Source organism: Seriola dumerili, unplaced genomic scaffold (assembly GCF_002260705.1).
Source record: "Seriola dumerili isolate Sdu_G_001 unplaced genomic scaffold, Sdu_1.0 BDQW01000050.1, whole genome shotgun sequence".
Lineage (NCBI taxonomy): Eukaryota > Metazoa > Chordata > Actinopteri > Carangiformes > Carangidae > Seriola > Seriola dumerili.
In genome coordinates this window covers 4,915,421-4,927,121 of record NW_019174305.1, presented here as the reverse complement: position 1 = coordinate 4,927,121, position 11,701 = coordinate 4,915,421, and the positions used below count along the sequence as shown (strand labels likewise).

The window sequence follows — 11,701 nt, the reverse complement described above, 5'->3', positions numbered from 1 at the left end:
TTCTCTATTCTGTAGATAGAAATGTAAATCCATCACAGAAGGGATAAACAGTCACTAATAAGCAGTAACATAAGCCTTTTGGCTGGCAAATTGAAAAACATGGCTGCCATCAACAAAAATATCTTCACAAAAGGCGAATATTGGTCATAACTCATTAACCATTTGTCCAATCATCATAAAACTTAGTAGATATCTCTGGGCCGTGATAGGGAACAGGCCTAACAANGTCTGAATCAATCACTTGTGGAACTTCACTGACTTTTCAAAAAGTTATCGTTGCTTTAGTCAAAGATGTGCAGATAGTCAAACAAGCGTTTACCAGCTTTCACCTTGTGAATCTGTGTGTGTGTGTGTGCGTGTTTCTGTGTGTGCATAGATTTTGTCACTGCTATACTGACTTGTATTAGCTAAAGTTAGCAATGGCTCCAGCGGTCAAAAAGAGCATAATGTCCGTTAAAGGCTAACTTTAACCCAGACTGGTCCCATGTAAAGACACAGGGGCAGAGAGAAGCAGACTTGCATGCAGTTCTAGAGTTGCAGTTGAACTTGTGTACGCCATTGCCTAGGAATGTGGTCCTGTCAGGCTTCTGGATGTAAATAAATCAAGCGCTCCTTGCTCTCAATGGAGAAAATGGTGAGTTTATTTAGCCAATGAGACAGATTCTTTATAAGTATGGTATGTAACTTGATATTCCTCTTTAAGTGAGGTAAATTTGCCTTAAATCAGTGACCACCCCATGATCTCATGTATGTTTGTTTTCTGTTACTATATGTTTGTTCCCTGCTTATTTCATAAAATGAAAATATTCATAAATAAAAAGAAAAAAGAAAAAAAAAGAAACTGAAAACCAGTGACACTGAAAGAACAGTGACAGCGTTAAAATAACTGTCACTGAAAAAAAGACAGACATGAAAATGAAATCTGAAGACTGACATTGAAAAACACATCATCATACAGAAAATATAAAAATTCAATAAGATAAAATTGAAAGATTGTAGTTTCTTTTAATGCCAGTGTTTCATTTTTCAGTGGAAATTTATTTCAGTGCCAGTTCAACATTTTTTAAATACAAATTTTTCAGTGCCATTGTTTCCTTTTTCAGTTCAGGTTTTTGTTTTCAATGCCAAATAATGTAAGTGTCAAAATGTTACTAATGCCGGTGTGATCCCTATCCCTGTGATCTCCAGTTAGGGTTCTAACCCCGAAAGGATAGAAAGGATATTTTTGTTACAAATGAGCAAGATCAAAAAACGTGCCCGCCATCAACCAAAATATCTTCACAGAGGGCAGGGCTTAACTAATATTGGCCATAACTCATTAAACATTTCTCTGATTATCATAAAACTTGGTCCATATCTTCGGGCCGGGACAGGGAGTAGGCCTACCAAAGCATTTTGAGCCTAACCTCCATAAATACCAAAAATACATACCTCGAAATCTGGTGAACAGATTTTCACTAAAATTGGTGCACATGTTCTGGAATATTAAGGAAAATCTGAAGTGCAATATTGATTGATGAAAGTGGGCGGGGCCATCTTAAGCCTTTGCTCAATTTGCTGAGAGCTGCAACGAGCCAGACACACAAAAATTGGTATCATAGCTCCAAATGGTGTGTAAATGCTAATCCCATTCAGCCATATGGTTGCGCTAAATTAAGAGTCAAAAATTGTAAAAAAATTTGAAAGGCTGCCCCCGCTACACAGAGAGTCCCATTGTCTTCAAATTTCCCTCTCAGCTACAGGTCAACATTTTCTACAAAAAAGCCTCTGTGATAATAGCGACGACCATCATGGATTTTGAGTTAATTAACATAAGATTAAAAACGGTAAAATGAATAGAACTTTTTGAATTTTTACTTTATGAATACCAACTTTGGTATGCAGCCTTGGGTGACAGATGCACGTTTCTATTAGAAATGAGCAAGATCGGTTGAAAAACATGGCTGCCATCAACAAAAATATCTTCACAAAAGGCGAATATTGGTCATAACTCATTAACCATTTGTCCAATCATCATAAAACTTAGTAGATATCTCTGGGCCGTGATAGGGAACAGGCCTAACAAAGTATTTTGAGCCTGATCTCTAGGGGGCGCCACAAATACCAAAAACATTTACCTTTGAAATGTTGCCCTCGCCACAACAAGGGTCCAATCATCTTCAAATTTACCTCACACCTACAGCTTAATATTCTGTACAAAAAGCCTTGTTCCTAAAACCTATAACAAAAAGGTTGTTATAGGGAGTAAGCCTACCAAAGGCCTACCTATTAGCCAGAAGTCGGCTGCTTTTTTCTTTTGAGCGCAAAAGGGTTAGAACCTGCAGATTGCTGCTTGCAGCTATCATTCTGAGCTGTTTTTCTTTTTCAGTTTGACTCTTTCCCTCGATAAAATGCTTGACTTCAGGGCCTTTTGAAGACAAAGCGTTCTTTGTCTCATCATTTTTACCTCAATAAAATACCTTGGCTATAAAATGTCCCTTCGGCTGCAAACCGCTCCAAAACACAGTTCAGCCGGCATATTCGTAAAAATAAGGCTATAAAGAATGATGTTCTGAAAAACAATTTGAAGATTCAGGAAGATTTGGGAGTGGAAGACACAACAATGTCCAGGCTGTTCTCAGCAACAGACTAAAGTAAAAGACTTATCACTAAAAGCTTTTCTTTAACTCACAGGTCAGTCTTATTTCCAACTCTCATCCCCAAGCTTTAGGTACAGGCAAAAGAATGAGATCACTGATAGAAACTGCTGAGATGAGATTCTAGCTAGGGGGGCAGTCTTCATTCAGTGTGTTAGGGTACGTAAAGACCTCAGGCTCCAGCAGCCACTTCAGCAGCATACTGCAGTGATCTGGGCCCTCAATGAGATTTCCTCCATGCAGGAGGCCTCACCTCCCTTTAGAGGTGGTTTGGACACAAGCATAGTAGGGAAATCTGGAGCAAGATCCTATCCGGAAACATCAGATTAAAGGATAAACACTTACAAGTACAACAGCCCATCCCCTGGCGTAAATTTCTCATAATTAACTGCTCTCTTTCACAGTCCAACTTACCGATCCGGTCATCATATCATACATCAGGGCCCCCAGGCTCCACCAGTCTACTGCTCTGTTGTGACCTGACCTGGTAAGGATCTCTGGAGCCCTGGAAGAGAAGAAGACACACAGAGAAGGGAGCCGCACACAAACAGAAGATTAAAATTATGATACATTTATAACTTCCATTACACCATTCTGCTTTCATTTTCTCTAGTTAGTAGATGATATTACAACCTCTTGTATATTATAAGAAGAACTATAGAACACACAGGAGGATGACACATGTTCTCATAGAACAGTAGATGGGGATATAAAAAGCAGCATCCGCTTTTACATGTGGTCTCAAAGGTGTTAAAAACACGCTATATGTCTATGACAGGAAGTGTAGTGTTACTTACATGTATTCTATGGTGCCACAGAAGGTGTGTGTGACTGTTCCATCATGAATTGACTCCTTACAGAGGCCAAAGTCAGTTAGCTTGATGTGTCCTTTAAAAAAGAGCAAAACATACTGAAATATGCTTTACATGTCAGGCTAACTTTAGATTAGAAGTAGGAGAAAACGACACTATCACAAAATTATGATTCAACTACAGTGCAAAGCAGGGAACAAGAAACTACACAAATAAAGCACACAGTGCTCACATTTATTGAGGCTCTTCAGGTCATTTTTGGTCAAACTGAACGGTACCACTTTACAATAACACTACTCTTAAAGGATTTATGAATGGTTTATAAAAAGACTAATTAGCTTGTTAACATTTTATAAATCATTTATAAGCTATCATAACACAGATAATAAAAAAGAGCAACAGCGACCTATTGCTTGCCAAATAGTGAGCCCACATGTATCTGTCCTGTTAATCCTCACGACTCATTAGTCACTGAGCTTTCTTTGTTTTTTCTCCATCATCCAGCATTTGTAGCTGCTGCTTCATCACATTTGTTGTTCAGTTACTAGCAATGAACTACCGTCAGCCTCTCAATGGTTCATTCTCTAAGCGTTGCCAATATTGCTTACCTACACATGCTATCAGCAGCTGTCCTCATTGTGATCATAGGTGTTGATCAGATTGTTCTGAACAGTGGATATTTAAATTAGAGATGCTTTTTGCTGCTTGCTCTCTTCTTTAGGACTTTAGCATTCCAGGTAGAACACAGTCGGTAACCTTCCTTTACTTGGTGAACTGCTCACCCAATACTGTCCCACTCTTCACACATCTGTGGCCTGTTGTTCACTCAGTTGATTACAAACATTTGTAACTGGTAAAAGTGAGTCTTATTGTAAAGTGTAAAACCCATCACCATGTATTAATGAGTTACTATAAGGCTCTCTTTTACCAGTTATAAATGGTAGTAACTCATTAGTAAGATTAATGACTAGTAAGCATCAACTTGATCTTGCAAAATAGTTAGTCTGCATCAATGTATGAAAACTGTGTTGTAACTTGTTTAAATATTTTGTTTATGGATCATAAAGAACCTTATTATAAACCATTTATAAATCCTTATAAGGGCAGTCTTATTGTAAAGTGATACCCACGAGGTTAAAGGTGTGGATTTCCATGAGAGAGCTATATTATATTCTAATCTTTTAATAGGCCTACACATGCTTCATTAACTAAAAGGTAAATTTCACTATAAGATTAAGCATTATTCATAGGATGTTTCACCACAGTGATCAAGTGGATCTGTTTGTGTTTGAAAACAGTTCAAGTAAATTCTGAAAGATTTCAGCAGCCCCACTCAGATGGATTGTTGATCATTCTGCATTTTGAGGCAGTGAAAATGTTATTATCATCTTGGTTTGATCGTATTTACATATTTTCTTAGACAACATTGCATTACCTTGGTGACTAAGCATGATGTTTTCAGGTTTGAGATCTCTGTAAATAATCCCGTTAGAATGGAGATGACCTAGGGCCAACGTGATCTCTCCTAGATAAAAACTACAAATACACAGAAGTTATTTAAGAAACAATTCAGTATCATTACCTCAACTAAGCTATACAAACTTTAAATTACAGCTTATGTGCAAACACTGAAAAGAAGCTATCCCTACCAAGCAGTGTCCTCCATGAAGATGCCCTCCTTCTCCAGCTGCATGAACAGCTCCCCTCCTGGTGATAAACAACAGTAGAGTCATTTGAGATTTTTCCTCCAGTACTATATAATTCCTTCACATCTCTATTCATCCCTGTTTTTCTCGCTCCACATCTTCCCTGCTATCCATTCAAAAAAACTGTTGTCATAATTGCTAAAAATGAAGGGATCTGATACACATGCACTAACGTTTGTCCCTCCTCCTATGTTTTTAATCCTCCCCTTCCATCAGTCCATCCCTCAGTGCCTCTGTCTTACCACTTAGACACTCAAGTATGAGGTAGAGCTTTCCCCCAGTCTGGAAGGCGTAGAGCAGATCCACGATGAATGGGTGCCTCACCGTCTCTAGGATCTCCCGCTCTGCTCGTGTATGGGCCGTGTCTTTGGCATTACACACGATCTTAGCCTTGAGACAAACATGTTGAGAGAGGGAAAGGAAGGGAGGATAAAAGGGAGGCAGCAAGGAAGGAAGGACAAATACATGGAAGGGAGGAAATGAGAGGCAGGTTACGGACAAAGTGGATTGTAAAGGGAAGCAGCATGAGAGAGACACATGGAGGAACAGCTTCATACAATGAACATCTTATGAGTTGTGTCTCAAGGGAAAGCTGTAAAACTCTGTCAACGTACCTTTTTCAGGACCTTCATGGCAAATATCTTCCCCATCTGGGCACCTTGAACCTTCCTCACCTGGAAAACCTTGAAGAAGACATTTTTCTTTCAAATAAAAAGCAAACAAAAGAAAGACCTTGTAAAGAGTAACTAAAATTAGGACTGTGCAGAATGAGATATTTTATGTAGTGCTAGATTGATTAATAATAATCAATTGATCCTTATTGAGTCATTTATCATGCAAAAATGCCATCTATTTAGTTTGAATGCCTCAGCATTCACAGTATTGTTATCCATATAATTTTTCTTCTTCTGTACGTATTTCCGTACATATTTACACACAACAGTTTTTCTGCTACAAAAACCATTCAACTATCAAAACCTTCAGCTCGATCAGAACATTCAAGCTCGTATTCAATTTTTTTCTTCTATTTATAATTTTCGGTTTATTAAGTTTTTCCTGCAATTTCGTCCCAGTCAAATGAATGGAGAGACTGTTCAAATTCTTAAAAACTTCAGCCTCTTTGAACTTCACCTACTTCAGCATACTTTCAGCTAGAGACTTCATTCGAACTTTAAACTGTTCACAAGACTTTCAGCCATAACTTTTTGATATCTTGTACAGTTTTTGATTCATCAGTTTAAATTGTATGCTTTTTTTCTGACAAATTTTGAGTTTATATTGGGCGTATATTGCATGGAATGTTTAGGGCCGAGTGGTTGACATCATCTCTAGAGTGGGAGAAGCTCTAAAACTTAAAGAAAATCTGTTTAAATCGTCCTCACAGCCACATATTTCAGTTTCTACACAATTCAGTAGAATTTTGTACTGTTGTACTGTACAGGAAATGCCTTTTCTAGTTGCTGGATGCAGCTTCTTTCCTCCATTATATATATATATGTGTAAATGGATTATTTCTCTGAGTTTTAGTGTAGACATTATCTGACAAACAGTTAATATCATGGCATAATGTTTACAGTATCCTTGGTAGGAGAAAACTAGTAGTAGGTGCAACTCCTGCCCAGAAGTTGAATATTGGCTACGCAATAAAACCTTGCTGAAAAATTGCTTTCCCTTCGTTCAACTGACATTTAACATCAAAACCTATTAAATCACATTTACAATATGTTCTGGGATTCAATTTCTGAGTAGTGTTGGAGTATTTCAGGCTATTAAACCTAAAACTGTTTAATGATTTACACTAGTGGATATTTAGGTGCTAAGGGTGAGTTGTGGTTTAAACATCTGCCTCAAGGAAACTATTTACAACCACTGATAAGGTAAGAGAGGTGGAGAAGTGGTAATTTATGTGTAAACACTAACTGTCTTCTTTTCGGCGCGCTGAATTTTAGGTTTCACTTAGGGTCGGAGTCAGATGGGAAGGAGGAAGCCAGCAGAGCCAATCAGAAGACGACAAAACGCCCATGCACATTTCTTTGTTTGTATCTGTATAAATACACTGGATCAGGGAAAGTTAGGTTGTCAGACTGTGGACTGACCAACACTTGTTATTGGTTAGGGAAATACACATCTGATCCAGAATTCTGTATTTGTTCATTGCTTGTTGAAAAGATTTACTAAACAAATTTAACTAAATTCTTTGGTGTGGACATTTACTGGTCTTTTGAGTATTATGAACACTGCACACACCCCGTGGGGGGGTGAGAGTTTTTTCCTCCAAATAGCAAAAAACTCCTTCAGTAGTTATACAACTTTACAGAAGTTTTGACTTTTTCTTATAAATTTACAGAGACCCAACATTTCCGTGGGGAAAGTGGCAAAAAAAAACCAAAACTCCCTTTTAACAGATAAAAAGTCACAGATCCAGCAGTGCCTGCAGAAAGCATTATAAATAAATCCAGGAAGAGGAAGTGTTTTTAAGTGGAGGGTGTGGCCTGTGTGAGCCTCTTTGAGACCATGCGGTTAGTTCAGGTGAGTTGGTTTGTTTGTATTGCTCTGAATTGGTCTGTAGTGTGTCTCTGACTGTCTAGGCGAGTTTGTTTGTTTTAGGTGAGTTGTTGGAGAGTGGGGGAGTAGGGGGAGGTAGAGCACAGCCTAACCCGGCGGGGGAGAGCTAGCCCAAACAGGCACCTCTCCCTGACTCTACCTCCCTCATTCAAAATGGCCGCCATTTTCTCCAACTGGTTAGGGGAGTTTGTTTGCTGAATCTGCTGGTGTGTTTTGTCCTAGTTGATGATGTTGTGTGTGGTAGCATAGGCAAGATAAAGGAGAAAATAGTGGTGGTGTGAGGAGCAGTGATGGCTGGCATTAGGGGAGTGACTCTGGGACACCAGTGATCACTGTCTAGCCTCCTGGAGGTGTCGTGGGACCAACTAGACGAAACACTGGTGAAAGGAGGTTCCCACCTGATGACCCCAAAGACATGTTAGTTATCACTGCTCATTAGTCTGTGTAGCTGAATTAATAGTTATCATAGCGCTTAGGGAGTTATTCACTGAGTCTGGTCCAGTTTTTACAGCACAAGCTTCTTGTGTTTATCCTAAAACACAAGGAAAAAGGTCTGTGGATAGAAAAATAAACTTTTCACCTTTAAAATATGCACATGTATATGATAGTACACACACACACACACACACACACACACACACACACACACACACCTTGCCATAGGCTCCTTTTCCCAGCACAGTAAGAAGCTCAAAGCAGTCTGGTCCAACTATCTCACTGTCTCTGTTGACACTCTCACTGGTCAACTCCACCTCCTCCTTCTGAACACTGGGAGAAAGGATGCGAATGACATACAACAAGGTCAACAGCGGGGTCTCAGAAGTCTGTGCCACTGTGTATTTGTATATTGAAGAACATCAGGGTATATGTGTAAGATTTAATAATAATAAATTCCACTTACTTCTCTGGTTCTGTCACAGTGAAGTCACAGACATCATCCTACAGATGAGGATTGTTTTAAACAAAAATCTGGTTAAACACCATAATTTTTAACTCAAAGGGCTGTAATCATTTGCATAATTATCAATATCTAAAATCACAAAAGAGCTTAAAACCTATTCAAATTACATCTTATCTTACAAACCCATGAAACCAGTAATAAAATATTGACGGAAATTCACATTTTTTTCCATCTCATCCTGGTGTATTTCAGTTATCTATTTGATCAACAGTTGTCTTGGCAATGATTATGGGATACAGACCTCTGTATCACTGATGTCCTCAGTCTCCAAGTCTATGTCAAACACTCCTGCCATCCTGAAAGAGAGACAGTGCAGTCAAACAGTTCAGGCTCATATTTTAACCTCAATGAGGAATGTCGTATTGCCCTTCAACTCAAAAACACATTAGAACCTAGTCTTGTCAGCAGAACAGTGAACATTACAAGAGCACTACAGCTGCCCATATGTCTACACTCAGTCTACAATCTGGAGTGAATTTTATTCACAAGGAAAATATTCTTGTGGTCATTATTGGTTGGTTTTCTGTGCATTATGAAATTCCGGGATAGCCTACTTTATAAGTCTTTCAGAGAGACTACTGGAGTCCCTGTACCAGAGAACCGCCTATCCTAGCCTATCCCAGCCTTGTAGATGGCCCACTGTTGAAAAACATGCGTTTAGTAGACAACAGAAGGGGCAGAGTCCAAACTCAAATAACTTGGCCCACTTAAGACGTAATGTTAGCGTAGCCTCCGCCGAGCAGTTGTTTCAGCAATTAAGCACAGTTACATCTTTGTGGTTAAAACAAACCATGACAACGGTGTTGGAGTTCTTGTCTGTCTTGGCTGTGTGGCTTCAAGTAACGCTAACGGCTAATAAATACGTGTCGCTTTCAAATGATTTAAGATGGTAGCTACCTTAAACTCTCACGTTAGCATGCTAGTTAGTCAGAAGACTACCAACATGTGAGTGACCGTGTCAACTAATGTTGTAGTTTCAAAGGGCTGACTGACTCCCACAATTGGTCGGCAAGCTTATGAGGGTGCTACTTCTTCCTAAACATCTCACACTGGTTACAACTCGCTAGAAATGTTAAATGTCATATGATCACGTTGACAGTCTAGGCTGACAGCTGCTTTGACAAACAGAAAGCTGCTAAACATGCTAATGCTAACTAGCGTTGCACCTGCTAACGCTGCTTCATCCGGTGTTTCCTGATTTCAGTCTGTAGTCCGATGGTTTTTCATACACCAACGGCTGTGGCTGTCATTGCTCTTGTTACACTTCCATCAGCTAACCGGCAACAACAACACACAGCGGTGACCGGGTTCTGGACATGCTCCTCTATCCAGCCTGAAATATTCGTGCTGCTGCTGCTGCTGCTGTTGTTGTTGTTATTCTTGTTCTTCTTCTTTGGTGTTTAATGGCGGTTGGCAAACCAGCTTATATGTGCATTACCGCCACCGATTGGACTGGAGTGTGGATCAGGAGCTATGCATGGAGAAAAAAAACAAAAAACTGTATACTTTTGACTAAACCAGTTTCATTTATAAATTTGATAATGTCACCATATAGCTTTCTTGCAGAACTGTCAATGAAATATCATTATATTTTCTCCTTCTTATTGACTGGAAAAAGGTGATTTCCCTCAATGTTGTATTCCCTACAATGAAGCAGTACATGTTCAACTGTTTCTGGTTGGTTACAATGAATGCATTTCCCAGTTGGGTGCTTGCCTATTTTATGTACTGTATAGTTGAGTCCTGTATTCTTAAACAAGTGATGATATTTTCTTCCCTTCTTCTCCTGCTCGCCACCCTCCCAGTACCAACGTGTTTCTGTATATTATGTAAATGCCCTCCAGTTTCACTGTCATTCATATGTTCTTGCCATACTGATTGTTTATATGTCTTAAGGAATGTTTTAGCTTTGGCTTTATTTAATGGGACTTGAAGCCCTACTTTTATAATTCTGAGTGTTTACTTTGCAAGAATGTCTACTTCTCCATTTCCCTCTACGCCAACATTAGCAGGAACCCAGAGGAAGTGTGTAGATAGATCCTTCATTTCAATTCTGTACTGTTCTAAATGATCTGCTTGTTTGTATGCTTGTAAGTGCTGAGTAGCTATCAGATGCAATTACTGTGTTGTTTAACTCTTTCTCCTCTATCTACTGCAGGGCCAATAATATTGCCAATAGTTCTGTCGTATAAACTGACACATGATGTGTCACTCCCTTTTGGTTTACGTTTTACTCACCAAGATAAATACTGCTGCAACTGCACAGCCTGTAATTGGATCTTTGGAACTGTCTGTGAATATAAATACAGAATCTGAGTAATGGTTAGTGAAATATTTCTGGACTGTGTACCATACAGGGAGTTGATCTGACTTATTTTCCAGCTTTTTCCATATATTGAGGTCAATACTGGGCAATGGGAATAACCAGGTAGGAATGGAAGATATTGAGATTGGTGTAACCCTAGGCTTTCTGCCTTCATAGTTACCTATCCATCCAAAACGGATGAAATCGGTCTCATTATGTTCCCAGCAGTCTTTAAAACATTTTTAGTAGGATGTTTGTCACATTGTCCCCAGAGATTAACCCAATATGCCAGCATTAACTTCCCTCTTCTGATCCTTAAAGGCATTTCTACCATTTATACCTGCATAGCTGATACTAGAGATGTTTTAAATGACCCACTACAGACTCTCACGGCCTGAGCTTGTAACATGTCCAATGTTTTGAGGTTTGATTCTGCTGCCGACATGTAAGCTATACATCCATAGTCAAACACAGATCTCATTAGTGCCCAAAACATATTTTGAAGAGATGCTATATTTGCTCCCATTCCTGTCCTGATAAACATCAAAGTGTATTGATGACCTTTTTACCTTTGTTCTTAACTCTATCTAGATGAACCTTCCATGTGAGCTATTCATCAAACCAGACTCCAAGAAATCTAATAGTTTTCACTTGCTCAACAGGTTGTTCATACAATTTTAAGGAGATGGGTGCTATTTGATGTTACTTTGAGAAAA

At 39.0% G+C, this 11,701-nt stretch overlaps 1 protein-coding gene across 1 annotated transcript in view; it reads right to left on the bottom strand.

Moving 5' to 3' along the window:
- Positions 1–10,042, bottom strand: part of LOC111217916 (ribosomal protein S6 kinase beta-2-like) — a 17,590-nt gene extending 7,548 nt beyond the window's left edge. Inside the window, exons 1-10 of the mRNA XM_022739947.1 lie at positions 9,847–10,042; positions 8,922–8,976; positions 8,621–8,658; positions 8,373–8,487; positions 5,769–5,837; positions 5,397–5,544; positions 5,098–5,155; positions 4,884–4,984; positions 3,434–3,524; positions 3,051–3,141 (exon numbers count right to left, since the gene is read on the bottom strand). Coding sequence (XP_022595668.1) covers positions 3,051–3,141; positions 3,434–3,524; positions 4,884–4,984; positions 5,098–5,155; positions 5,397–5,544; positions 5,769–5,837; positions 8,373–8,487; positions 8,621–8,658; positions 8,922–8,975 — 765 coding nt within the window. The 5' untranslated portion in view covers position 8,976; positions 9,847–10,042. The remainder of the gene's footprint in view (positions 1–3,050; positions 3,142–3,433; positions 3,525–4,883; positions 4,985–5,097; positions 5,156–5,396; positions 5,545–5,768; positions 5,838–8,372; positions 8,488–8,620; positions 8,659–8,921; positions 8,977–9,846) is intronic.
- Positions 10,043–11,701: the final 1,659 nt, after the last annotated feature.